Here is a 27,549-nt window from a genome sequence, read left to right as displayed (position 1 = left end):
ATGCTCATAGATAAGTAACACTTTTATTCTATTTAAACACATATTTTGGCTAATAGTGAGTGTATCTTCCTTTGATGCTAATAGTTTGGAGGGTAGTAGAACATGATAAAAATCCCTGATTTCTTTTCTTTTAATCAGTGATCAATCACTGTCTGCCTCATCACAAATAAGACCCAACCATGAGGATTTCCCTGGTGGCCCAGTGGCTAAGACTCCAAGCTCCCAAAGCTGGAGGCCTGAGCTCAATCCCTGGTTAAGGTACTAGATCCCGCTTGCTTCAGCTAAGAGCTTGCATGCCAAAACTAAGGCCCAGTACAAAAAAATAAATCAACATTTCTTTTAAAAAGACCCCACTTTTGATTCTCCATCTGTGAAAATGAGCATTAAAGTAACTCAGAGAAGAGACCAGACTTTATAAACTGCGAGAGGTTAGCTGTTATGCTTCTGACCCTCGCTATGTATTTCAGATTCTTATTATGAGCATCAGTTGGCAAAGGGATGTTTCTGAGGACTGAGTCCTTTGGCAAACGCTACACTAGACAGAGCTAACTTGGACTGAGGTAGAGGTTTTTGCTTTAAAAATAAAAGTGGTATATACCTTTAAATCCATTCAGTTGAATTGCCGATTCAGTAAGCAAATATAGAACAGACAGAGAAAATTTATGAGCTCCAAGACAGCAAAGAAGGCTGTGAACTTCAAGGATGTTAATGGAGCAGTTGCTAAACCAACTTTGCCAAGGGGGTAAGTCTCTACTAGGTCATAAGAAGGCTACCACATTGGGAGCCTGGCAGGATTTATGATGTTAATTAAGTTCATCCAATTCCAACTCCCAGTATAACCCACTCAGCTGTCTGAGGCTATAAATGAAGTCTCATCCATACCCATATCTAAACTGCCAAGCATCTTCGCGCCCAGCTATACACTCGCGGGGACATGGCCCATCTTAGCGCCTTCTCGTGTGTTTTGCAAGTGCTCAGGTATAAGCCCCAGACTGTCCACCTCCTTGGCCTCATCCTCCATCTCCTGCTCCAGCTGACCCATCCTCCAAGAAAGCAGCCTCTCACTGCCAGCCATCGGGGCCCCTCTCCCCCACTTCTGTGATGCAAGGCTGCTGGCAGGCCAGGCAGGGCTGGGGCGGACGTGCAAAGCTCTGCGCCCTTCCCAGAGCTGTGCAGTCCTTTGTCACCCAGGCCTGGAGGGGACACTTCCCAGGCCCAGAGGCTCACAACTCTCCCAGAAACAGTTCCACAGATCTCTAGCCCCAAGCCCTCCCCTGCCCACCTATCATGCTCCATCACTCTTGCCTCCTCCTCTTTCTGGGCACTTCTACACCAAACGTCTTCATTCTCCCCTTCCAGTTCTAAGAGATGAAACCAAGTGGGTATCTGTTCCTACAAAGAGGACCAGGCTGACACAAGCCCACAGACCTGCAAACTACAGGCTCTGCTTCCCGGTATACACAGCTCATGTGGGATGTACCTCCTACATCCATGTCAAACTCCTCTTTATTCATTAAGAGAGGTGGGAAATTGGTATCAGTTAAGAATTGCACTTGGTGATAAGTTATAGTAGCTGGAATAAGAAAGAGATTAAACTTTTCTTACATGTAAAAAGAAATCTAGAGGCAGCCATTCCAGGGCTAATATAACAGCTCCATAGCCCATCCATGACAGTCCCCTCTATCCTGCTCTCTGCCATCATTAACACGAGGACCCTGTCCTTGAGGTCACCTCATGATCCCAATGTATTTACTGTAGCTCCAGACATCACATCCAAATTCCAGGCAGCAAGGAGTAGAAATGGGACACCGGCAAAAAAAAAGCATGCCTCCCAACTAAGTCAGCTTGCTTCAAAGAGCATTCCCAGAAACCTCACCCAATAACTTTTGCTTACATCTTCTTGGCTTCTTTCTGAGCGGCAAGGAAATGTGGTATTGTAAAAAGTCCATTGACCCACCTGACACTTTTAAGTTTTCTATTGCTAAGGAAGACAGGGGTGTGAATTTTGGATAAGCAAATAGCAGCCCTGGACACGCTTTCTTGAGAGTTAAGTGAAAATCAAACTAAGTTCTTACCTAGTTTCTTGTGGAGGGCCACAGATGAGTATAAGTCCATAAGCAGTGATTATGGCATCAAAAAAAGAGGCTGTGCAGGGTGTTCTCAGCCCATTCTACACTTGAGATGGGATGCTGTTTTGTGGTGCTCACCTTAACAATTCCACTACCATATTCCCCTGGTAAATAGGTGTTTAAAACAGGAGCTAACCTGCTAACGGTCAGCTGGTGGTCTATTAGGACCTCGGGGTCTTTGTTTCCTAAACTTTTTCAGAATTCGCTCCTCCTCGTCCATCTATTTTTTCTCGTGGTTTGCTCTTCTCCTTGAAACAACCTACTCGAGAATCCTGTTTCTAGCCTTTCCGGACCACAGTCTTCACATCGTGGTACCAAGTTGTTGATCAGGATGGAAAACTGAGCTCAGATAAGGGATGAGGCAAAATCGTGTGATGACCAGCATGATTTATTTTTAAAAGGGCCACTGCCATGTCTGTCTTTTGAGCTGTCACATCCGCCTCCAATAAAGAAAGTCCAGGCTCTTCAGGCTCTACGAGCTGAGGCAAGAACCAGACTCTGGGTGCAAAGAAAGCTAAAACTTTTAGACGAGGGAGCAAATAACCACATATCTTTTAGGGGGAAGTGTCTTAAAGGCCAGAGATAACTTTGGAAGACAGGTTGACATTATGATTAAGACCTCAGTACACAAAGCTGGGTTCCAGGGCCAACACCCCTGGGTGTGATTGTGTGACTTTAGACAGTCTGCCTCTCTGAGCCTCATGTTCCTCATCCATAACATAGAACAATAACAGATAATTACAATAATGTAAAATCTATTCGTGAGATGAAATCACCTATGCACAGTACTTGGGCCAGTGCCTGGCTTCTAATACAGGGCAAGTGCCCAAAACATCAGCAATTACTATCACTTGTCTAACAACATTATTAGTGATAATAAGGGTGTTGACTTGTCCTATATGGCATGAACGATTTTAACAGACTCTTGCTAGTAAATCTCGATAAATGGGTTCAACATCAGTATTATCCTTTTTGGTGATGGAGGAAATATCCAGAAAGTGTTTCCTCTTTCCACAGGCAACAAACAACAACACCTCCCAGACTTCTGTGGTGGTCCAGTGGTTAGGACTCCACACTTCCACTGCAAGGGAGGCAGGTTCAGTCCCTGGTCAGGGAACTAAGATCCCACAAATTGTGTGACACAGCCCAAAAAAACAAAAGACACCACCTCTGGATCTGGTTCCCTCCAACAAGAAGAACCTTCTGGTGTGAGACTCCAAGCCTCAGGCAAGAGAGAAGCAGGACATGCAGCCCCTGTGGGGAAGCTTAAGGAGCACTGAGCTGCAAAGTCCCCTTGGCATCTGCAACTCCCACCCTCCGTCCCTCTGCAGACCCGACAGTGCCCATCTGGGTTCATGGGCTCAAAGGCAGCTTCTCCCCACTCGCTTCTGTGTCCAGCATCCTCCCAAAGCCTGCTTTGTGACAGGCTTTCAGGGACACAGTCAGCGAGCAGGCCCTATTGGCATCTGATAGGCAGAAAAGTAACAAACAGAGGATCTGGGGGTGGGGGCGGGGGCACGGCAGGCACCCCTATACCCCAAGGACACCCTCCTTCCCGTAGAGCTGTGGTGGCCGAATCTCTGGCAGAGGATACTGGTTTCTGAGAGCTCCTGCCATAAAATTGATCTGTGTCCCTACGGAAAATTCCACGTTACAGAAAGCATGCCCGATGAGGCAGGAAACTTGAGCTGGGAGCATCAGGAGACTCGGCTTTGCCCCTCTGCAGCCCCGTGACTGTAGCTGAGTCTCTTCCCCTCTAGATACCTCGGTCTCCCCATCAGGAAAGTTCAGGAGGTGATCGGATCCACACTCTAGATTTAGATTCAGCTCTAAAAGCTGAACATGCATCAGGGAAGCTACAAAGTTACAAAGGCGGATTCCAAGACCTGATCCTATAAATTCAGATTCAGCTGGACATCCGGGCCCAGGAAAGCACCCAATCCCCCTACCAAGGGACAGCGCATCTCCGGCTGCCACTCAGCGAGTGGTTTCAGGCATCCCAGAGGCTCACTCTGAGCATGACTGTCTCCCAGGCCCCCGGGAGACTCAGAGGGAGTGGAGGGTCTAAGAGGGGAGCAGCGAGGGGGCAGAGGTCCCCAGAGGCCCTGGCCTGGTGACTGTTGTCTGCATGTCACCCACAGCAAAGCCTGGCCAGGTACTCCCAGCCCACCTTCCCTGGCACCATCAGGGCAGCTGCAGGCACCCCTGGGAGATGCACCTTATGGAAATTGGTCCCCTTGCCTTTCCTGCAGAAAAGTCCTTACCTTTGAGGTTTTCAGAAATCTGAAAAGAACAGCTATCTGGACTCCATCTGCCCTTCAAGCAAGAAGGAAGGGTTTTCTTTCAAGGGAGATATGGTGCAAGCCCACACTCACAAACAGGTGTCCACTGTCCTGTGGGAGCCAGCCTGGGTCGCTGGCTTGGACAGCAGCAGCCTCCCGGCCTGGCCCCCAGGGAGCATTCTGCCCTCTACCTATCCAACCCCCACTCTGCTCCATCACCTGCATTGAGTGCTACCTGGGAGGTGTTCTATGGGCTTTGCGTGTTTCACCCCATCTAATCCCCACAACAAGCCCATGAGGTAGCTGGTATCATTGTCCCCATTTCACAGATAAGGTAACTGAGGCGCAGAGAGGTTCAGTAATTTGCCCTCGGTGACCCAGCTAAGAATTGGTGGAGCTGGGCTTTGCAGTCCACCAGTGAGGCTCCCGGAGGCTAAGCTCTGAGACCGCATGTCCTCAAGCTCTCACGTCGGCAGCCCCCCCCCAGGACCATGAAACCATTCATCCTGGTCCAGGCTGAAATCCCACACAACCCTGTTATTAACAAAGCACATCCAGGAACCTGGTGTGGGTGGGGGAGGTGGTGACAAACAGGAATAATAAGGTATTTGCTGCAAAGCTTCTTCCCGGAGGCTCTGTGCCTCCCTCAGAGAGCCCAGTGTGTACACTCACGCACACGCATATGTGCATGCTCTCACTCACATATACTCAAACTCACCCAACACACATTTTGCTCACACATGCATACACATTTGCACCCTCACACTCAAACACACTGACACAGCACATTCATGGTGCGCAAGACACACACACACGTGCAGACACGCTTGCGCACATTCATATGCTCTCAGGACACACACCTCCTCTCACAGTCACATACACTCACATTTAGACACTCACACGTCCTCATGCTCACACACGTACCTCCTCACACACACACACATTCGGGTACTCACACGCACGCGGGTGTGTTCCCAACCGTCACCCACGCCCAGCTGGTTGGTCTGTTCTCAAGCTGCTGACAGCACGTCAGCGAGGAGAGCTGAGGCCGGACTCGCGCTGGAGGGTGAGCGGCAGACGAGGGGCGCCCATCTGGTCCCCACACCTCAGGGACGCGGGGATGCCATCAGCGCTGGTGGGAGCTAGAAGGAGGGCGGGAAGAGCGTGCCCGCTGTCTTGCCAAGACATGGGTCCCTGTCCCCGGGCATGCCTGAGCCGGTCCTCATCTTCCCAGAGTTCTCTTCATATATTTTCAGCCAAGCTGTTGTTGTGGAGGGCTCACAGTGTGCCCGGCATCTCCCCAGGGGCCCTGCCAGCTGCCTTGGGCTCTCCACGGTGGGCACAGCTCTGGTCCCGTTTCACCCAGTCAGCAGTGGAGACCCAGCCTGGTGAATGGCTCCCTGGTGTCCCAGCCGTGTCCTGCCAGCCCTCACCGCTCGCCAATTCCCCCGGACTCCCCAGGGTTCACTGCCAACCTCTCCACCCAGACACCCCAGCCCATCCCTGCCTGGAGGGGAGAAGGAGGGGCTTCCCACCATCCCACTCCACAGCCTTGTGCCCTCCACCACCACAGCCCAGCCAGCCTGCAAGCAGAGGAGAGAAGGGCCCCCTGGTGACCTCCAGGAGCTCTGCCAAGAAAAACGCGGGCGGGCAGCAGGCAAGGACGCGCTCAGTTGCTGAGACGCGTCGTTTCATTTTCAAGGAGACAGCGGGTACTGGATCTTGCCCGTGCTGCTACAAGTCATATAAAATGATAGGATCTCTCTGAAGGGTAGTTGGCTCGTGTATATAGAAGGCCTTTAAAGTGTGCAAGCAAGGGCGCATCCTTTAGCCTATTAATTCCACTTCGAGGAAACGTATCCTAAGGAAATATCTGGATAGTTGAGCAGAGATGTGTACAAAGATGTTCGTTGCAGCACGGCTTAAAACACCGAGGAATTGAAAACAGCCCAAGTAGCCAAAAATAGAGAACAGTTTAAACAAATCATAATATAATCAAACAACAGAATATTATATGACTACAAAAATTTTTTTCATATGATTATTGATGTAGATATTCACAATCTATTTCTGAGTTTAAGACAGGCTATAACAACTTATTTAGATTTGATACCATTTCCTTTAAAAATTTCTATCCAGAGACTTCCCTGGTGGTCCAGTGGTTAAGAATCTGCCTTTCAATGCAGGGGGCTCAGTGAACTAAGATCCCATAGGCTAGGCTACCAAGCCCACAGGACACAACAAGGATTCCACATGCTGCAGCTAAGATCTGACGCAGCCAAATAAACACACATTTTTAAAAATCATTACCAATAAAGAAAAATCAGGAAGTGAATACAGCAAAATGTTAGCTAACACAGGTTCTCCATGGAGAGTCATGCCACCTGTAATAAATTTCATTTTTTCCTTTTTGCGTTTTCTAATTTTTTTTCTAAAATTGACCTTCAATGAAGGTGAATTTTTTCAGTCATATGTACATATTACTACATTGGTTTGACTACACATGAACTATTATTGAAAGACTGCATAAGAACTGGCAACATTGGGGCCTCTGCTAACAAAAGGTTTATGGCAAAGCGTCAGGACACAGGGAAGGAAAAATTTTTCACTATGTACCTTAGTGACCTTTGAATTTTCAATCATACGAGTTGATATCTTTTTACAAATATAAACTATATTTAAATTTTGAAGCCAACAGATACAAGATTTAAGGGGCATCTTTGACATTTCACAAAGCCCCTTTTTGCTGCACAAAAAAAAAAAAATGTGGAAGGAGACTATTCATATTGGAATTGCGAACTCAGATACCTAGAGGGCTCAAAAAGGTAAATGAGGGACGCAGCTGGTGTGAGCAATAGAGAGTGATGGGGACTGGGGCAAACCAGAAAGTGGGGGCCCTCTCTATGAGGCAAAACAATTCTGCTCCAGCTGATCAGGCCATCAGCAAAAGTCAAATATCCAGGCTTTCACATGCATTTTCTCATTTTAAAACATGTGCTGTCCCCTCCCCACCAAAAATAAGTCTCTATAGGCCAGGTACTGGCGTCAGTTCGCAATCCCTACTACGTTTCGGGAGGTGGGGGGCTATGCTGGGTCTTCATTGCTGCGTGTGGGCTTTCTCCAGCAAGTCAAGCAGGGGGCTACTCCCTGGCTGTGGTGTGTGGGCTTCTCACCATGGCAGTTTCTCTTGTTGCAGAGCACAGGCTCTGGAGCGCACGCTTCAGTAGTTGTAGTGCATGGGCTTAGTAGCCTTGCGGGATGTGGGATCCTCCCGAACTGGGGACTGAACCCGTGTCCCTTGCATTGGCAGGCAGCTTCTTTAACACTGAGCCATCAGGGAAGCCCTGGCAGGCAGATTCTTAACCACTGGACCACCAGGGAAGTCCCTTACTACATTATTGTGGAATATTCTTATTGAGAGATGCAAGGAACATGAAGGAGGGGTCAAATGGTGTGTGTGGGGCACAGACTAAAGGCCAGCACCCCAACTTCAGTTTTACCAGCTGTTGATTAACAGTTACTTGGAGGGAGGTGAACGTTTATGGGCTCCCAGGCCTTCTCAGAGACATCAGGATTTTAGAACTGGGAGCTCTAGCTTGCTCTCTGAGGCCATATAAGAGTGAAACGTGAAACTAGGGGACTTCCCAGGTGGTCCAGTGGTTAAGAATCCCCCTTCCAGTGCAGAGGATGAGGGTTAATCCCTGGTCAGGTAACTCAGATACCACATGTCATGAGACAATGAAGCCAGGGGCAACTAAGCCCATGTGCCACAACTAGAGAGAGGCCCACACCCACAACGAAAGATCCTGAGTGCCCCAATTAAGACTTGAAGCAGCCAAATAAATTGTTCAGTCGCTAAAGTCGTGTCCAACTCTGCGACCCCATGAACTGCAGCACACCGGGCTTCCCTGTAAATATAGAAAAAGAATGGAATTATAGGTCCAGTGTAGAAAAGTGAGCCCTTCTAGCTCTCTAGGAAGAGACAGCCTCCACATAAGGCTTCTGACCTGGTCAGAAGCCAAAGTCAAGGTGCAGAAGCAGGCTGCCAGACCGCAGGCCTTGATCACTTGCCGTTGGGCTCCCCACTTCTCTGCTGTGGCCGCCCTCTCCCCACCCACTCTGCTGGCTCACACCCTGTCCTGACTACAGCCCAAGTCTCCTGCCTGCCCTGCTGACTCCCTGACCTCGTGGGGCGGAGGCAGGACTCAAACCTGCTCATGCCTCTGAGCCCCAGCACTTTTCATCCAACAGGCTCCCTCCTTGGGCTTACTCCCATCCTGAGTCCCATGAAATGAGGCTAGGGAGACCTCTTTCTTAAGTTGACTGTGAGTTGTGTGAGACAAAGCGTAAGGAAGCTGAAGATAACCGACTATATTTTTATGCCTCAAAGTAGTAAAGGTTTTATCACTGAGTGATAACACTCCAGGCTCATGAACATATAATGGGACATTTTCATACCCTGCTTCTGAGACTGTATGCCAGTACATTTGTGAATGGCTATTTGAAAGTATATTTCAAAGTATATATCAAAGTATGTAGGCAAATCTACAGAACAAGGTTAGATGGATGGCTGCCTAGGGCTGGAAGATGGAGGGAAAAGAGAGAATGACTGCCAATGGGTACCAAGTTCGTTTTGAAGATGAAAAAAGTGTCCTAGAATTATGTTGCTGTGATAGATGTACAACTCTGACTATTCTAAAAATCACTAGGGAATTCCTTGGCAGTCCAGTGGTTAGGACTTGGCACTTTCCCTGCCTGGGTTCAATCCCTGGTCAAGGAACTAAGATTCCACAAGCCATGAGCCAGTGTCAAAAAACAAACAAACAAAAAAAATCACTGAATTGTGCTCTCAAATGGCTGAATAATATGGTATATAAATTGTATCTCAATTAAAAATTACATCTCAATGAAGTTTTTTTTTCTTTTTGCCAAACCTCATAGCTTGCAGTATCTTACTAATAGTTCCCTGACCAGGGATTGAATCCAGGCCCCAGTAGTGAAAGCACCAAGTCCTAACCCCTGGACCATCGGGGAATTCCCTCAATAAAGCTATTTTTTTTTAATGTACAGGTTTATGTACAAACTTGTCTCCACATAATTTATGAGAGAAACAAAGTTTTAAACAATCCAAACATCCAGCCTTGGGGTAAAATTAAAGCCCGTCCTCACTGCAGAACTCCTGTGGCTGAGGGGAGTCTGGAATTGGACCACTGGGATGGAAGGCACAATTAGGTCAGTGACCTTGAGAAAGCTGTTGATCTTCACTGAGGTTCACTTTTCTTATCTCTTGAGGTGAAATGGTGCTTTCTTCATCAGCGAGCTGTGGGGAGACAAGGAGATCACCCGTGCAGAGTGTTCAGTGTGGTCCCTGCTCACTGGAAGACCTCAGTCAATCTCAGTAAATGCTGATGATCAAATGACCCCACTTGCACACATTCTCTAGTTCAGGGGGTCCCCAACCTCTGGGCCAGGGACCAGTACCAGTCCATGGCCTGGTTAGGACAGGACCACACAGCAGGAGGTGAGCAGCAGGCAAAACCAAAACCTTCCCCTACCCTAACCCTGGTCCATGGAAAAACTGTCTTCCAGGAAATTGGTCCCCTTTCCTGCCAAAAAGGTTGGGGACCACTGCTCTGGTTCATCCTAACAGTCACATGACTCCCTTTTGACAAATGGGGAAGCCTGGGGGTGTTAGGTAGCTTACTCAAGTCACACAGTCTGTAAAAACAAGAGTCAGAATTAGGAGTGTCTTCCCCTCCCCTCCCTAAGCCCTTCTCCTGAGCCCCTCCCTCTTCCTTCAGACCCATAGGATGGGGTACAGTTGGGTGTCCTCACATCCCCAATGACCCTTGATTCACACCCATGGGGTCCCACATGCCCACCAGGCTCACTCAGCTTTACCCTGACTTCAGCATCTGTGGGGTCCTGGCTCCCATCCCCATGCCTCCAGTTACCTCCTTCTCTAAGAGGCAAACTTCAGAACAGAAAGGGAAAGGTCCACCCTGAGATGACCCCACAGGGTGGCTATGGGGAGAGAAGGCCTGATGCAGCCCAAGCAGGTGGGGGCTTTCAGGATAGCTGCGCCATGTGGACAAATAGCCCTGCCCCTGGGGGGCACAGAGGTGCTCAGGCCAAACTGCCCTACAGCCACAACCACCCAGCAGGGATCACACAGGGGAGTCTCGGTCCTCCTGAGAGGACCACACTCTGATCACTGCCAGGGCCATGGGTATGAGCTGCTTTTCTGCTCCTCTCTCTCCCTTACAGGCACCAAGCCCTGTCCGACTGACCTCTCTCTAAGGACCGCCGAGGGACGGTCTTCCCCATGAGCTTGCAGAGGGGAATCCACAACCCAGATCTAAGCCAATCAGCACTGCAGCCCAGGCCACAGTGACTGATTCAGGGTAGGCCTCTGACCTCCCAGAGCACAGGGATCCAATCAGAGTACATCCCAGGATTCCTGCTGGGAATAAAGACTCTCTTTATTACCAGATTTCAGTTTGTAGCAACCTGGAGCTCCTGCCCCCCATCTTGGGGCCGAAAGGGGAGTCTTTCAGTCTGCAGCAACCACCAAAACACACACACACAGAACAGAAAGCTGAGATTGGGAAACCAAGTCCTGATCATATGTTTACACCCCGATCAGTTCAATCCCTGGGTTGGGAAGATCCCCTGGAGGAAGGCACAGCAACCCACTCCGGTATCCTTGCCTGAGAATCCCATGGACAGAGGAGCCTGGCAGGTTACAGTGTGTGAGGCTGCAGAGTCAGAGAGGACTAAGCAACTAACATGCTCACTTCACTTTCAGGCCTTGCCTGAAGCTACCCCTGCATTGTGTAGCTCAAAAAGCCTAAAAATCCTGTCCTGCTGAAGCAAGTTTAGGTTGGGTTTTCCTCTACTTACAACCAGGAGAATCCTAAATGATACACGGCAGAGCTGTCAAATAAACACCTAAAATGACTGTTTGACCCTCATGTCAAAAGCCAAGAACAGACATACAGATGGCAACGAACACATGAAAACATGCTCAACATCGCTCCCTATTGTTGTTCAGTCACTAAGTCATGTCCAGCTCATTGCAACCCCATGGACTGCAGCACACCAGACTTCCCTGTCCTTCACTATCTCCTGGAGTTTGCTCAAACTCAGGTCCTTTGAGTCGGTGATACCATCCAACCATCTCATCCTCTGTCCCCTCCTTCTCCTCTTGCCCTCGATCTTTCCCAACATCGGTATCTTTTCCAGTGAGTCAGCTCTTCATATCAGGTGGCCAAAGTATTGGAGCTTTAGCTTCAGCATCAGTTGTTCCAATGAATATTCAGGGTTGATTTCCTTTAGGACTGACTGGTTTGATCTCCTTGGTGTCCAAGGGAGAACCACAAGTCAAAACTATAATGAGGTATCACTTCACACCAGTTAGAATGGCTATCATCAAAAAAATCTACAAAAAATAAATGCTGGAGAAGATGTGGAAAAAAGGGAAACTTCTTGCACTGTTGGTGGGAAAACCACTATGGAGAACAGTATGGAGATTCCTTTAAAAAAAAAAAAAAAACTAGGAAAGAACTACCATATGACCCAGCAATCCCACTTGGGCATATGCCCTGAGAAAACCATAGTTCAAAAAGTCACGTGTATGCCAGTGTTCACTGTAACACTATTTACAACAGTCAGGATATGGAAGCAACCCAGAAGTTTATCAACAGATGAATGTATAAAGAAATTGCGGTACATATATACTATGGAGTAGTACTCAGTCATAAAAAGGAACAAAATTGAGTCAGTTGTAGAGAGGTGGATGGACCTAGGGTCTGACATACAGCGTGAAGTCAGAAAAATATCATATAGTAATGCATATATATGGAGTCTAGAAAAATGGTACTGATGAACCTATTTGCAGGGCGGGAATAGAGATGCAGATGTGAACAGCAGACCTCTGGACAGTGGGGGAGGGAGAGGGTGGGACAAATTGAGAAAGGAGCATTGACGTCTATACACCACGACATGTAAATCAGACAGCTAGTGGGAAGCTGCTCTATAACACAGGGAGCTCAGCTCAGTGCTGAGATGACCTAGTAGGGTGGGATGTTGAAAGGGTAGGAGAGAGGCTCAAGAGGGAGGGGACATATGTATACATATGGTTGGTTCATGTTGTTGTACAGAGAAACCAGCACAAATTGTAAAGCAATTATCCTCCAAATAAAAATAAATTTAAAAAACACCAAGGGCAAAGGGTATCATCTTATCCAGAAGGGTCTGCTCTGTCCCTCCACTTTGAGGCCCAAGGGCCAACGCCTGGAAGTGAACCGCAAGACCTCTGCCCCAACACCCTCCACACATACACACACAGATGCCACACAGCACTGAGTAGACTTTTATTTTAAAGTCAAAGGCACAGCCTGGATGGGCGGAGGCAGTGACTATGGAAGCCCAGCCCAGACCCCCAAGGCCCCACCCCCCAGCTAGGGGCAACTGTGCCAAAGGGGAGGGGACGGATGAGAAGGGGGCCGCCCCTTTTAGGGGAGGTCGCCTACCTCCTAACTTAGCCCCAATAGGGGGAAGCAGGTGACATAAAGTGAGGCAGAAATGCTTCAGGGGGTCCCCCAGGGCCTCTCGCTGAGCGCCCGCCTCAACACAGGTCTTTGGTGGACGTAATTGCACAGACAGTCCATAAAGTGACAGCTTGAGAGGTGCCCCCTCCCAAGAGCAGGTCCTCAGGGGAGGGCAGGGGAGAGGTCCCAGTTTCTCCCTGTGGCAACTCAGTGCTTAGAAATGGAGGAGCCCTTCCCAACCGGGGCAGCCCCTTGGGGTAGAAGGGCCTTCCACCAGATGAGGCAGTATCTTGGCAGAGGGCCCCACACCCCACTCCCCAGCAGGCCCCCTCCTTCCCTGCATCTCTAACTCTAATCTGGTAAGACATTTTTTAAAAAAGAATTCTCTGCTTATAAAAATACTTCTTCTCTGTCTGGGGGTAGGGAGGGGGAAAGGGGGGGAGAAGGGTAACAGTCCTGGGGAGGGGGGCGGCGCCGATGCAGGAGGCAGTGAGCCGGCCTCCTAGATCACAGACACGACGGGGGAGGCGGGGGTCACAGGGGCAGGGGCTAGGAGGGGGGTAGGGGGCCATTGGCTCGTCGGGGGGTTCCCTTGGCGGCCGGGGCCCGGCCCGGGGCGGCGGGCGCTGGGGACACGCGGCGAGACGTGGCGGCGCTCCGTAATTTCTGTTTCCGCCGCTTGGCCAGCGGCGCGTTTTCCACGCTCTTCAGGAAGAAACCCTCGCGCTTGCCCCGGTTGAACGCCTGGCGGAAAGGAAAGGGTGAGTCCCACGGGCCCGGCCTTGACTTCCAGATCCCGGTTTTGGCCCCATCCCAGGCCCTCCTTCCCATCCCACTAGGTCAGGGCCAACAGGTCTTTGGCCTCCACAGCCTCTCAGAAGCTCAGGGGCCCGGCAGGTCACGGGTTTGGACTCCGCGGAACTCAACCTGGTAGGTCTCCGGAGAGTCGCCTCCCAGAGGCCCCGCCCCCAGGCTCAGGCCCCGCCCCTCAGGCCCCGCCCCTCACCATGAAGGTGGCGTTGAGCCCGGAGCGCACAGCGGACCCCGAGGACTCCAGCACGTCCGGCGTCCGCAGCGGAGGCGAGGAGCGCGCGCTGCCGTCCTGCAGCCACGAGCTGCCCCGCAGCCCCTCGAGCTTCAGCCGTTTGGCGGGATCCACAGTCAGGAGCCCTGAAGGCGGGGCGGGGCAGCGTTGGCGGGCCACGTGTAGAGGCTACACCCCAGAGAGGGCAGCCCCACTCTCCTCCCCGACAAGCCCCCCACCTGGACACCTGACCCGGGGGCACTCCTTGCCCCATCACGACCCCATGGCCTCCCCCTCCCCAACCATAACCTATGACCTCCAGCTCCGCACCTCGGACCAGCTCCTTGGCTTCCTCAGACACGCCTTCCCAGGCCTCTCCGTCAAGAGAGAAGCGCCCCTCGCGGATCTTGCACATGATCTCCGCCGCCTGGCTCTGCCCGCCTTGGCCTGAGGCCCCCTGGAAGGGGACCTGGCCCGACAGCATCATGTACTAGGGGTGGGGGTGGGAGGGACAGGTGAAAAGTGAGACCAGCCCAGACTAGGGGCCAATGGAGGCCAGGAGACTGATTCAACCCACCACAGGACAATGCACTCTCTCCAAGAGGCTAACTCCTGAGGCCCATGGGTGATGAACTCTACTCCTCAAACTAGGGTGCCCAGACCCCAGCACCAGAGCGACCCCGCCTATGTATCAGGACATCTTATCCTAGCCTCAGACCAAATCCTGCCCCTGACATCCCCTCAGAGACGCCATCCCCATACCAGAATAACGCCGAGGCTCCAGAGGTCGCAGGACTCGTCGTAACCCTGCTGGGCCAACAGCTCGGGGGCTGCGTACTGCAGCGTGAAGCAGGGCGTCTGCATGGGCCCCGCGGGGCTCTGCGGGCGCAGGCGCGCGAACCCGAAGTCGATGATCTTCACTGGGGCCCCGGGCGTGTCATCGGCGTACAGGATGTTCTACGAGGGCGGCGAGGCGGCCGTCAGAACCCGGCTCTCCGCGCCGAGGCCCTCCCGATGCGCTGAGGCCCCGCGCTCACCTCGGGCTTCAGGTCGCGGTGCACTACGCCCGCCTCCTCGTGCATGAAGCTCACGGCCGACACGAGGCTGCGCAGGATCTGGCTCGCCTCGGACTCGCTGAAGTGCCGCTTCTTGCGGATGTGCTCCAGCAGCTCCCCGCCCTGCAGCAGCTCCAGGACCAGGTACGTGTGCAGCTGCGGGCAGCGCGACGGGTCCGGGTCACCGCTTACCGAGACCCCGCCCACCCGCCGGATCCCGCCCAGAGGTCACCATCGAGCCCCGCCCCCAGTTTCAGGGGCCTTCCACATTCAACCCTGACCTCAAGACTACCACCACCGCCCCCCACCCCCCTCCACAAGAACCACCTTAGGACTCGCTTGCGGTTCTACCCCGTACTGTTTTCCTTCCCAGGTGGCGCTAGTGGCAAACAACCCGCCTGCCAATGCAAGCGAGGTAACAGGCGGGTTGGATCCCTGGGTGGGGAAGATCCCCTGGAGGAGGGCATGGCAATCCACTCCAGTATTCTTGGGCCTGGAGAATCCTATGGACAGAGGACGTGGCGGGCTTTGGTCCACAGGGTCGCAAAGAGTTGGACATGACTGAAGCGACTTAGCAGCAGCAGCAGTCCCTTTGGCCACCTTAAAGTTCAGTTCAGTCCCTCAGTCGTGTCCGACTCTTTGCGACCCCATGGACTGCAGCACTGCCAGGCTTCCCTGTCCATCACCAACTCCTGCAGTCTGCTCAAACTCATATCCATCAAGTCAGTGATGCCATCCAACCATCTTATCCTCTGTCGTCCCCTTCTCCCCTTGCCTTCAATCTTTCCCAGCATCAGGGTCTTTTCCAATGAGTCAGTTCTTTGAATCAGGTAGCCAAAGGATTGGAACTTCAGCTTCAGCATCAGTCTTTCCAATGAATATTCAGGACTGATTTCCTTTAGGATTGACAAGTTTGATGTCCTTGCAGTCCAAGGGACACTCAAGAGTCTTCTCCAACACCATAGTTCAAAAGCATCAACTCTTCGGCGCTCAGCTTTCTTTATAGTCCAACTCTTACATCCATACAAGACTACTGGAAAAACCATAGCTTTGAATAGATGGTCCTTTGTCGGCAAAGTAATATCTGCTTTTTAATATGCTGTCTAGGTTTGTCATAGCTTTTCTTCCAAGGAGCAAGCGTCTGTTAATTTCATGGCTGCAGTCACCATCTGCAGTGATTTTGGAGCCCAAGAAAATAAAGTCTGTCACTGTTTTCATTGTTTCCCCATCTATGTGCCATGAAGTGATGGGACCCGATGCCATTATCTTCATTTTTTGAATGTTGAGTTTTAAGCCTGCTTTTTTTCACTCTCCTCTTTCACTTTCATCAAGAGGCTCCTCAGTTTTTTGCTTTCTGCCATAAGGGTGGTGTCATCTGCATATCTGAGGTTATTGATATTTCTCCTGGAAATCTTGATTCCAGCTTGTGCTTCATCCAGCCCGCATTTTGCATAATGTACTCTGCATATAAGTTAAATAAACAGGGTGACAATATATAGCTTTGATGTACTCGTTTCCCAATTTGGAACCAGTCCGTTGTTCCATGTCCGATTCTAACTGTTGTTTCTTGACCTGCATACAGATTTCTCAGGAGGCAGGTAAGGTGGTTTGCTACTCCCATCTCTTTAAGAATTTTCCACAGTTTGTTGTGATCCACACAACAAACTGTTGTGGCCACCTTAAAACCCACCCGCAAAAATCGTCCCCCTGCCCTGTTCCTTTGTCCATTCCCATATCCACCTTCGAGTCCTCAGGCCCTCCTAGGTGCTTAGTCCCTCAGTCGTGTCCGACTCTTTATATATATGTAGCCTGTAGCCTGCCAGGCTCCTCCGTCCATGGGGATTCTCCAGACAAGAATACTAGAGTGGGATGCCCTCTTCCAGGGGATCTTCCCAACCCAGGAATCAAACCCAGGTCTCCCACATTGCAGGCGGATTCTTCACCGTTTGAGCCACCAGGGAAACCCAAGAGCGCTGGAGTAGCCTATCCCTTCTCCAAGGAAACTTCCCGATCCAGGAATCTCTTGAATTGCAGGCGATTTCTTTACCTGCTGAGCTACCATAATCCCGCCTCCCTCACCTCCAGGTCCTCAGGCCCCTCCCACGGCACGCTCAGGCCCCGCCTCCTGTCCGCCTCCCCGCCCCCTCCCCGCCCTCCTCGGGCAGCCTCCAGAGCCCCTGCGCTCCGCCCCAGCCCAGGAAGGCGTCACCTGGTCGTGATGCACTTCGTGTAGCTTCACCACGTTGGGATGCGACTGGCACAGCCGCAGGGCAGCCACTTCGCGCTGCGTGTTCTCCTCCAGCCTGGGGGCAGGGCAGGCGGGGTCAGAACCTCCGGCCCCACCCTCCCTGAGTCTGCCGGACTCCGCCCGCCCCAGGCCCGCCCACCTGCGACTGAGGATCTTGACAGCGAACTCTTGGCCGCTCTGTAGCTGTCGGCAGCGGCGGCACACGGAGAAACTACCCTGGCCCAACGCGGGTTCCCGCAGGTCCAGTTCGTACTGCTGGAAGAAGGGCGAGTCCTGGGGGCGAAAGAGAAGCGTCAGAGGTTCTAGCGGGAGCCTTGCGGCTATGCCACGCCCCACCTCGGAGAGGCTCCGGGCCTCACCGAAGCCACCATGTGCGCCTGGTGAAGACAGGTATGGAGTCCCCACGCCCACTTCTCCCCACCCTGGCCCAATCCACCTGCATCATGACGCTCCTGGCCAACGCCGCCGGGCCGGGCCGGTCTCCAGCGCCAGACGCTTCCAGCACATCGGTCATCACCGCATTGTTGCGGTCAAACAAGATGGATGGCGCCACGAAGGAGTATCCCTGGTGGAGGAGGGGGTTGTCAGGGCTGGATGGGCATCCGGGGGCTGGAGGTGCAGAAGGAGCCCCTGAAGGCCCAGACCCAGCCGGAAGGGCAGCGAGTAGAGGAAAGATCCTGCCGTAGGGAGTTGAGGGTGTTGCTTTTGCATCCCGGTATACACAGGCTGTTGTGGACATTTTTATTCCACCTTGGTCTGTGATCCCTTGGAACCATGTCTATCCCCTTAGCAGTCTAGGACTCCACCTTTCTCATCACAGTGGTCCCCCAACTGCCAAGGCCATCATCTGGCACAACGTAGTGGCCCAGAATATGATGGGCTGAACGAATAAAAGAATTGTGGCCTGGTATCACACATGCTTAGCTTAGGAAAATTCAGCTCTACCCAACTCAGGACAAAAAGTCTTTATTAGTTTCAAATCAAACTTTGGCCTCCTCTGCAAGGGGGTGCTATTGAGGAAATGTAAAGAGAAACCAAAGTTAATTTTTTTGCCTTTCCTAAGGATCCAAGTCCTGGCAATTCAAGGAATTCTCAAGGGTAATTTTAAGGATGTGTTGTTTTCTCCTAAAAACGCAGCGCCACTGTATGCAGTGCTAACTAGGATACACACAGGTGGGATTTTTGTCTGCTAAGTTTGTTGATACGTCCCCAGTACCCAAGTCAGTGCCTGGCACGTTGAAGGCACTCAGTACATATTTTTGAATCATTAAATGAATGAATGAAAGTAACCATTGATTCACAAGAAAACTTGCTCATTAGGACTGTGAGATCAAAGATAGATCCCAGTAGATCAAGGGATATTCAAGCACAGAGCTGTCACTTGTGAGAGCTTCACAGAGGGGACTGATCCATCCATAGTTGATACTGGCCTATTATTTACTATTTATGGACCGCATGCTACCCAGCCATGACCCCAAGCTGGACTTAGGGACGCAGAAATTAAACACATAGTCCCTGCCCTCCAAGAGTTTCAGACCAGGCAAGGTGGTCTCCGTCAGTGTCAGCATACGACCTGACAAACTGCTCGGAAGGAGGTTTTGTCTTCAGAGGGCTGGTGCACAAGAAAAGGGCAACCCAGGGCCAGAGGAGCAGGGAAGTCTTCACACAGGGCAGCGCTGGACAACAAGGCTTGAATTTTGCCAGGTGGGCAACTGTAGGGAAAGAACTTCAGGTGGGGGAAACTGCATGTGCAAAGGTACAGAAGTATATTCTGGAACCTCTGAGAAGTTCCAAGGTGCTGGAGCACCAGGTGAAATAACAGAGAGTACTGAGCAAAGACCACATCATATACAAATGAACTGATTTACACAACAGAAACAGGCTTACAGACTTAGTGAATGAACTTCTGATTACCAGCGGGGAAGGGTGGGAAAAAGGGGTAGTTAGGGAAAACCAGACACAGAACAACGGACTGGTACAAAATTGGGAAAGGAGTACGTCAAGGCTGTATATTGTTACCCTGTTTATTTATATGTAGAGTACATCATGCAAAATGCCAGGCTGGATGAATCAAAAGCTGGAATCAAGATTGCATGGCGAAATATCAACAACATCAGATATGCAGATGATACCACCCTAATGGCAGAAAGAAAAGAGGAACTAAAGAGCCGCTTGATGAAGGTAAAAGAGGAGAATGAAAAAACTGGCTTAAAACTCAACATTCAGAAAACTAAGATCATGGCATCTGGTCCCATCACTTCATGGAAAATAAATGGGGAAAATATGGAAACAGTGGCAGATTTCATTTTCTTGAGCTCCAAAATCACTGCAGATGGTGACTGCAGCCATGAAATTAACAGACGCCTGCTCCTTGGAAGAAAACCTATGACAAACCTAGACAGTGTATTAAAAGCAGAGACGTCACTTTGCCCACAAAGGTCCATATAGTCAGCTATGGTTTTTCCAGTAGTCATGTACGGATGTGAGAGTTGGACCATAAGGAAGGCTGAGCACCAAAGAATTGATACTTTCAAACTGTGGTGCTGGAGAAGACTCTTGAGAGTCCCTTGGACAGCAGGGAGATCAAAACCAGTCAATCCTAAAGAAAATTCATTGGCAGGACTGATGCTGGAGCTGAAGCTCCAATACTTTGGGTACCTGATGCAAAGAGCCGACTTGTTAGAAAAGACTGATGCTGAGAAAGATTGAAGGCGGAGGAGAAGGGGGCAACAGGATGAGATGGCTGAAAGGCATCACCAACTCAGTGGACATGAGTTTGAGCAAACTCCAAGAGATAGTGGAGGACAGGGAAGCCTGGTGTGTTGCAGCCCAGTGTCAGACACGATTTAGCAACTGAGCAACAACAAGGGAGTTTGAAATTGACATGTATATACTGCTATATTTAAAATGGATAACCAACAAGGACCTACTGTATAGCACAGGGAACTCTGCTCAATGTTAGGGGGCAGCCTGGATGGGAGGGGAGTTTGGGGGAGAATGGATACAGGCATATGTATGGCTGAGTCCCTTTGCTGTCCACCTGAAACAATCACAACATTGTTATTTGGCTATATTCCAATATAAAAGAAAAGAAAAAGTAAAAAAAAAAAGACCACATCATGCAAGGCCTTGCATACCAAGCAAAGGAGCTTGGACTTGTCCAACAGGCCTAAGCTTCTAAAACTGGGTAGAGGGGGCCTGTGTCCCCAGGAATGTGATATGGTATGCCACAGTATAAACAAAGCATCTCTTCCTAGGTTTCCCCTTAAAACAAGTTTTACCTAACAATAAAGAGAGATGATGGAGAAGGGAAATCGACATGAAATTTCAAGATAAACCAGAAATTCAAAGACATGTCCTGCCAAGGCAGCCTCAATGACTGACAATTCCAAGTTCATCATGAATGGAGAGCAAGGGAGATACTGAGTCCCGCTCAGGACACAGAGCTATGTAATGTCCAGAGGTCAGCTGGGGCTGAGGCTGGCAACAGCACCCCACTTCCCCTGCATCTGTGGTTCCATGAGCTCTCACTCACCTGGAAGATGCGAGGGTCCCCAGGTGGGGGGCTGCCAGGGGGTGAGTAGACAGGCTCCAGTCGGGTAAATTCTTCTGCAAAGTTGCCCACATCCAGCTCTGAGCGGATCTGGGGTCGGAATGGGGCTGGAATCTTCCTAGCAGCCAGAGCAGCCCAGTCCAGACCCTGGAGAAAAGGAATGAAAGATAAGGGATCAAAGGGCAGGAAGTGGAAACAGTGTCCACTTGGGCCACCCTCACCGGGCAGCTCCTCAGTGAGGCAAAGGTCTCGCTGGCAGTTGTGTGCAAAGCTGTTCTTCCTGCCTCCCCAGCTTCTGTTTCCCTTCCTCTGATAACAGGATCCCTGTTTCCCTTAGAGAACCACCCCTCCACCACACTCAGCCAATTCTGGGACTTTTAATAGAACTGGTATGCAAAAAAAAAATCTCTTTCTTCTACTGGACTTAAATCTGGCAGGATATGGGTCTGGAACTGCTGGGGCCCCCTCAGTGTCTAGTGATGAAATGCCCAGGCAGAAAAGCAGAAGCAGGAGACAAAGTAAGAAATTCCTAATAACATAGACTCAGCACCTGGATCCAGCCTTGCCTGAAATCAGACCGTTTTCCCTGACTTTTCATTTATGGTAGCTAAAACATTCCTTTTTATGTTTAAACTAGTGTGGCATAGCTTGTTCTTGTTGCCTGTCCAACACCCATTCTCTCTGTCATACTTAGCACTATAGCCCCCATTTTATTTCAGGAACCAATGTACAAACTAAAAAATAGTGTTTTACAAACTTCCTTGCAGTTAGCAGTGACCAATTACTTGTAAGCAAAAATTATGAGGGAGAAATCCAGAGAAAGAGCCTGAAGAGGAGGGTGAGCAGTTGTGAAGTACGCTTTTTGCCCTTCCCTCCTTCTTCCTCATGCTTCCCACCTGGAGAGCAACCTAGACAGCAAGAGGTCTGGCAGTCATTTTGATACCAGGAGGCAACCGTGCAGGCTGTAGCATAGTGTTAGCTGCTCAGGCACGTCAAACTCTTGTGACCCCATGGACTATAGCCCACTCGGCTCCTCTATCCATGGGATTCTCCAGGCAAAAATACTGGAGTGGATTGCCATGCCCTCCTCCAGGGGATCTTCCTGACCTAGGGATTGAACCCACATCTCTTGTCTCCTGCATTGGCAGATGGGCTCTTTACCACTAGCACCACCTGGAAAGCCCTGGGAATGGAGGCTATGTGCTAAGAATGAAGGAGCATTTAAAAAGAAAAAATCAAGCTTTCCTTGAAGACACCACAGCAGCCCTAGACTACTGACCTCTGGATTTCTTTTATGTAGATAGATAGACAGACAGACAGATAGATCTCTTTCTTAGACTACCATTCATTCCAGTCTCTGTTCCTAGAAGCCAGACTCTGTTCCACAGATATCACCATCTTCGGTGCACTTTTGGTCACATGCAGCCTAGAGGCATGGCTTGGGCTTAAAGGCCCCAGTTCTGGCACCAGGGACCTCAGCATTGCTATCAGCAAAGAGATTGTCTTGAGAGAAGAGGAAATAGCATCAGGCCTTAAAGACCTTGGGGGGTGTGGGCGCTCTCTAGTCTGACAACTGGTTCACCTGCTCCCAAGCACCCAGGGCCCAGGATGCACTCAGGGTGGGCTGAGGAATTCACTGAAGGACACTGACACTGGTCAGTCACTCTGCCCGTAACGGAACATCTTCACCACAGAGGCTTAAGACTCCTGTCTGAGAAAGCTTCTTTGAGGGCCCTTCCAGGCAAAACTTGCTGGGAAGATTCAAGGAGGTGGTATTCATAGCAAGGGTAACTGGGTGCCCAGCCCACAGTAAGTGCCCATAAATGGATGCTTTTGTTACTACATTGGACAAGGCAAATTTAATACCCACGTGTAAACAGAACATGACACTTCAGAGCATGGGCCTTCAGGCCACCTAGACCTGAGCTGTATCACTTCGCTCAGTGATCTTGGGCAAATTACCTAACCTCTCTGACCATGGACTGTATAGTCCATGAGGTCACAAAGAGTCAGACACGACTGAGCAACTTTCACTTTTTCTGAACCTGTTTCCTCATCTGTGAAAATAAGGATAATTAGCTTGGTTCTGAGGCTTACATGAAATTATGCAAGCAAGGGACCAAGACACATTCACTGTTACAAGGTCCTGCTAGGCAACGGGGGCTTCCCAGGTGGCTCAGTGGTAAAGAATCCACCTGCTAATGCAGGAGACGCGGGTTCAATCCTGGAGTAGGAAATGTCAGCCCACTCCCATGGACAGAGATCCCCTGGCTACAGTCCAGGGGATCGCGAAGAGTTGGACATGACTGAGCGACTGAGCACGCACACATGCTGTGCGATGACTCGCCACACAGTGTCCAAACCAGCAAGTTCTCACAAGGACAGAATTCACTCTGCACTGCACCCTAACCCGCATGCAAGTTGCTTAGGACAGATCCCACGTGGCTGATTCAGACACGTCCATCTGAAGTACAGGCATACAGAATATACAGGTACAAAGACCAAAACCCTGAGTGGATGCTAACAGTCATGAGACTGGGCCCGACCGTAGACCTGGGGTCTGTTCCCAGCTCTACATTTTTACTGTGTGATCTCTGGCAGATCACCATGCCTCTCTGAATTGTCCAATGAAGAGTCCATTCTCAAGTCCCTGCCAGCCCTGCCAGGCAATGAACCTAGAATTCTTTCCCACGAGAGCAAATTTAAATAGAGATGAATGAGAAGACAAGCCTGCTTTCTTTACCTGCAAAGTTTTCTAAATCAAGTGAAACTGGCCTGTCTCAGACCATCCCTCCAGTGTCCCCCAACCCAGAGCAGTAGCCCAGCCCCGGTGTGTGCAGAGAGCTATGGGGGTGAGCCAGGAGCCTCACCTGGAAGAAGGGGTGGTCCTTAACTTCCTGTGCCCCCTGGGGTCCTGCACCCAGTCGCTTCCTGGGGTCCTTGCAAAGTAGCCGCTGCAGTAGGTCCTGTGCCACTGGCCCGATCCGGGGGGGGAAGGGAGGGGAGCACTTCAGGATCCGTCTGGGAGGATTGGGGGGGGGCGTCAGGGGCAGCGAGCCCCCCCCTCCAGCCCTGCCCAGGCTCCTCGGCCGCCCTCTGCTTCCAGCCCTGCTCACCGAGACACCTCTGCCTGCGTGTTCCTCTCGCCCTCCAGGGTGAAGGGTGAGGCCCCCGTCAGCAGCTCAAAAAGCAGGATGCCAAGGCTCCACCAGTCCACAGCCTGCCGGGCACAGCCAGGGTGAGAGCCTGCAGCCACCCCCGCCTCACCCCACCCCACTCCTGGGCCAACCCACCTTGCCATGGCCCGATTTGCTGCGGATGATTTCAGGGGCCATGTACTCGATGGTGCCACAGAAGGAAAAGGTCCGCTCTTTCTGGAAGGACAAGAGGACCCATTTGGACACCCAGCTGCCCCCACCCCCACCACACGGCCCAGAGTAAGACTCGCTGGACTTGTGAGAGTCGGAGCAATGGGAACTTCCTGAAGGCAGAGCTACTGCAGAGCCAGGCATGGAGCTGGAGCCGGGATGGGAAGGCCTGTGTAGGGGGGTTCAGGAGGCTGAGACCACCCTTCACTCACCTCCTCTGTCAGGAACTCCTTGCTAAGCCCAAAGTCGGTGAGGACAATGTGACCCTCAGAGTCCAGCAGCACATTCTCCAGCTTCAGATCTCGGTAGATGATGCCCAGCTGGCAGGAGGGAAGAGGGCGCTGAGGGTCCCTCCTCTGACACCCCCACCCCCCACTCCTACAGCTCCTGTTCCGTACCAGATCCCTGGGGCAGGGGATCTCCAGTGGGGTGAGGGGCAGGATGAGACTGGCCCATTGAACGGGAGAAGCCATTTAAGATACACCAGCATAGGGACTTCCCTGGTGGTCCAGTGGTTAACAATCCGCCTGCCAATACAGGGGACATGGCTTCCAGCCCTGGTCCCAGAAGGTGCCACATGCCATGGAGAGCAACTAAGCCCGTGGGCCACAACTGCTGAGTCCGCAGCAAGAGAAGCCACCGCAACGAGAACCCCGAGCACCGCAACAAAGAGTAGCCCCCGAGTGCAGCAACGAAGACCCAGCACAGCCATCAGTCAATCAATCAACTTCCAAAAAGCATGGAAGGGGTGGGGAAACACCACAGAGAGGCCCCCAGGAGGAAAGCTGTGTGAGGAAACCCGAATCACGACAGCTCTGGGAACCAAGGCATGAGGTCTCCGTTTGAGGAAGTTCTGTGAACGTGGCCCCAGGAAGCAGCCTGTGAGAGTTCCCTGTGAGAGGAAAGCCCCCTCGAGGAGGCGCCAGCGGAGGAGACCCCAGAAGGCAGCACCCGGGCCTTCCTCCCAGGAGGTTAGGGGAAGTGGATCCAGTCCCCCCCCAACCCCGACCCCGCGGCCACCCACTTCCAGGAAGCCCGAGGCTGCCAGCTTCACAGGCCCCTCCGGGGCCGGGACCCGGTGCCCAGGGCCACCGCCAGGTGACCGGGTCCTCACCCACCTTATGCAGGTGCTCCAGGGCCAGCACGATCTCGCCCCCATACACGCGCACCTCGGCCTCCTTGAAGTACTGGCGCTGGTAGAGGTGGGTGAACATTTCGCCACCGTTCACATAGTCTGGGGGAGGTGGGAGTGGAAGTTGGGAAGCAGCCCCCATGGGTGGCCCCACCCACCCCACAGGGCCTGCCCTTACCCAGGATGAGGTGCAGCTTGGCGTCAGTCTGGAAGGCGTAGTGCAGCGTGACCAGGAAGGGGGCCTGGCGCACCAGCTCCAGCACCGAGCGCTCGGTGCGCGTGTGCTCCTGTGTCTTGGCACGCTGCACCAAGGCTGCCTTGCGCAGCACCTTCATGGCATACAGCTTGCCCGCGTCGTGCCCGCCTGCCTTCCGCACCAGGAACACCTTCCCGTAGGCTGTGGGGGCAGCGAGTGGGCGGAAGGTAGGCCATGAGCAGAAGAGCCGGTGCGAAGGTGGAGGGGTAGCAACGCCCACCCAGGAGGGTGTGCAAGGTGGGGGAAGGAGCTGGGGCTAGAGGCAGGTGTGCACAAAGCTGGCAGCGCTTTCTAAAGCAAAGATGTGCACACCCCCGGGAGGGTGCTCAGCAAACCTAGGGAGGGCATGTGCAAACCAGGCTGGGGGGTACGCAACTCCCGGGAGGCCTGCAGCACAGGGTGGGGGCGGGGTGTGTGCAAACCTGGAGAAGATATAGAGGATGCAAAGCCAGGGAGGGGGCGCAGAGGTGCGGGCAGACGGAAGGACAGTCAACCCCGAGGTGGGGAGTTTGCAAAGTGGAGGAAGACGGCTCTCATATCTCGCAAAGTGAGGGGAGCTGTGAAATCACACGGGTGGGCTGCAAGCCCCCAAGAGTGTTGGCACACCCGGGGAGGACCTTGCTCAATGTGGAGCAGCCCTGGAAGTGGGCATGCCAACCCCGGCAGGGCAGGGCCAAGCAGGCAAGGCGGGCTATGCCGGGAGAGGGTGGGGGGCATTGGTGGTGGCCTGGCCCAACCCAGGCGGGTGTGCCCGCGCGGCAGGCCCAGAGCACCCTGCGGGGGGAGGACACTTGCCGGTGGATAGGGGTCCTCACCTCCCGTGCCCAGCACCTTGAGCAGCTGGAAGTTCTCCACGCCTACCTTCTCCTCGTGCCCCGTCAGGTTGGCTGTGGGCACAGGGGGCAAATGAACCCAGCCAGTGCATGAACCCTCCCCGGCCGGCCTGGGCAGCCATCACCCAGCCAGCACCCCGGGCCACCCCCTGCCCCACCTTCGGTGATCTGCAGCTCCACGGCACAGCCCTCGTCCTCATCCTCGTCCCCCATGGCCGGCGGGTCGCTGGGGCCCGCGCGGCTCGGCTCCGGGGCGGGCGGCGCCGGTTACATGGCGGCTCCGGCCGGGGCGGGAGCTTCCTGGTGCCGCCTCCGGGGCCGAGGCGGGCGCCGGCGCCGCCTCCCGGCTCCCCGCCCCGCGCGGCCTGAGTCAGGCGCTGGAACGTGACAGCGCCCCGGCTGCGGGTGGGCGGGGGCGGTCCGGTCTCCCGCGGCGCAGGGGGCTGCCGCCAGGAGTGTGCGCCCTGGGACCCCGGGCGACCTTCCTGGGGACCTGGGAGTCCCCCTTGGGAGCCATGCCTGGGGTTTGTGGATAACCCGGAGCCTCTGTGGGGCGGACACTCCCCAGCCAGGTATCGGCCCCAGGGCGGTAAGTCCACCGCAGGCTGTGCCCCAAGGGGGTGGGAGTCCCACTCTGGTGCTACAGAGCTGCCTTCCTCGCCAGGGTGCCTGCCCTAAGGGCAGCCAGGCAGCTCTGTCCAATTCTTAGCCACCAGTGAAAGTGAGGAACTTCATACAGATCACAACCCTTTTGCCTGGTTCTTCTTGATCACTTCTTGACTGCAGCAGATAGGGGAAGGGACCTGTCAGTCCCCTTAACAGATGAGCAGCGTGAGGCCACAGGCCACCTCATCCAGCTCTTGCCTCCATAGCCCCAGCCCTGCACACCTCACTCAGTGTGTCTCTTTGCTCTTGGTGCTGGGCAGGCTAAGAGGGTCCCAGAAGCCACGTGGCCCAGCCCAGCTTCCTGTCTGTATCCCCTGCCGCAGCGAAGCCCTCTTCCTTGCAGACTTGCCTTTGCAGGGGAGGCCTGGTTGGGGGCAGGCACCCTGAGGGCCGGGCCTTGTCTCTGGGCTCCCCCTACCCATGAGGGTGCCTACAGGAGGCACTGAGAGGG

At 52.6% G+C, this 27,549-nt stretch overlaps 1 protein-coding gene across 1 annotated transcript; it reads right to left on the bottom strand.

Annotated features, from left to right (window-relative positions):
• Positions 1–12,771: 12,771 nt before the first annotated feature.
• Positions 12,772–26,751, bottom strand: RPS6KA4 (ribosomal protein S6 kinase A4). Its single transcript, XM_025286614.3, has 17 exons — positions 26,591–26,751; positions 26,415–26,486; positions 25,522–25,740; positions 25,330–25,445; positions 24,424–24,531; positions 24,137–24,217; positions 23,960–24,063; positions 23,714–23,864; positions 20,826–20,990; positions 17,727–17,855; positions 17,430–17,563; positions 17,252–17,345; positions 15,025–15,198; positions 14,750–14,944; positions 14,318–14,477; positions 13,970–14,133; positions 12,772–13,707 (listed from the first exon to the last, which is right to left on the bottom strand). Exons 1-17 carry the CDS (start codon positions 26,643–26,645, stop codon positions 13,513–13,515), a joined length of 2,316 nt encoding a protein of 771 aa, XP_025142399.1. The 5' UTR covers positions 26,646–26,751; the 3' UTR covers positions 12,772–13,512.
• Positions 26,752–27,549: the final 798 nt, after the last annotated feature.

Source organism: Bubalus bubalis, chromosome 5 (genome assembly GCF_019923935.1).
Source record: "Bubalus bubalis isolate 160015118507 breed Murrah chromosome 5, NDDB_SH_1, whole genome shotgun sequence".
NCBI lineage: Eukaryota > Metazoa > Chordata > Mammalia > Artiodactyla > Bovidae > Bubalus > Bubalus bubalis.
Note: the sequence above shows the minus strand (reverse complement) of the source record. Positions and strands in the feature narration are given on the sequence as shown.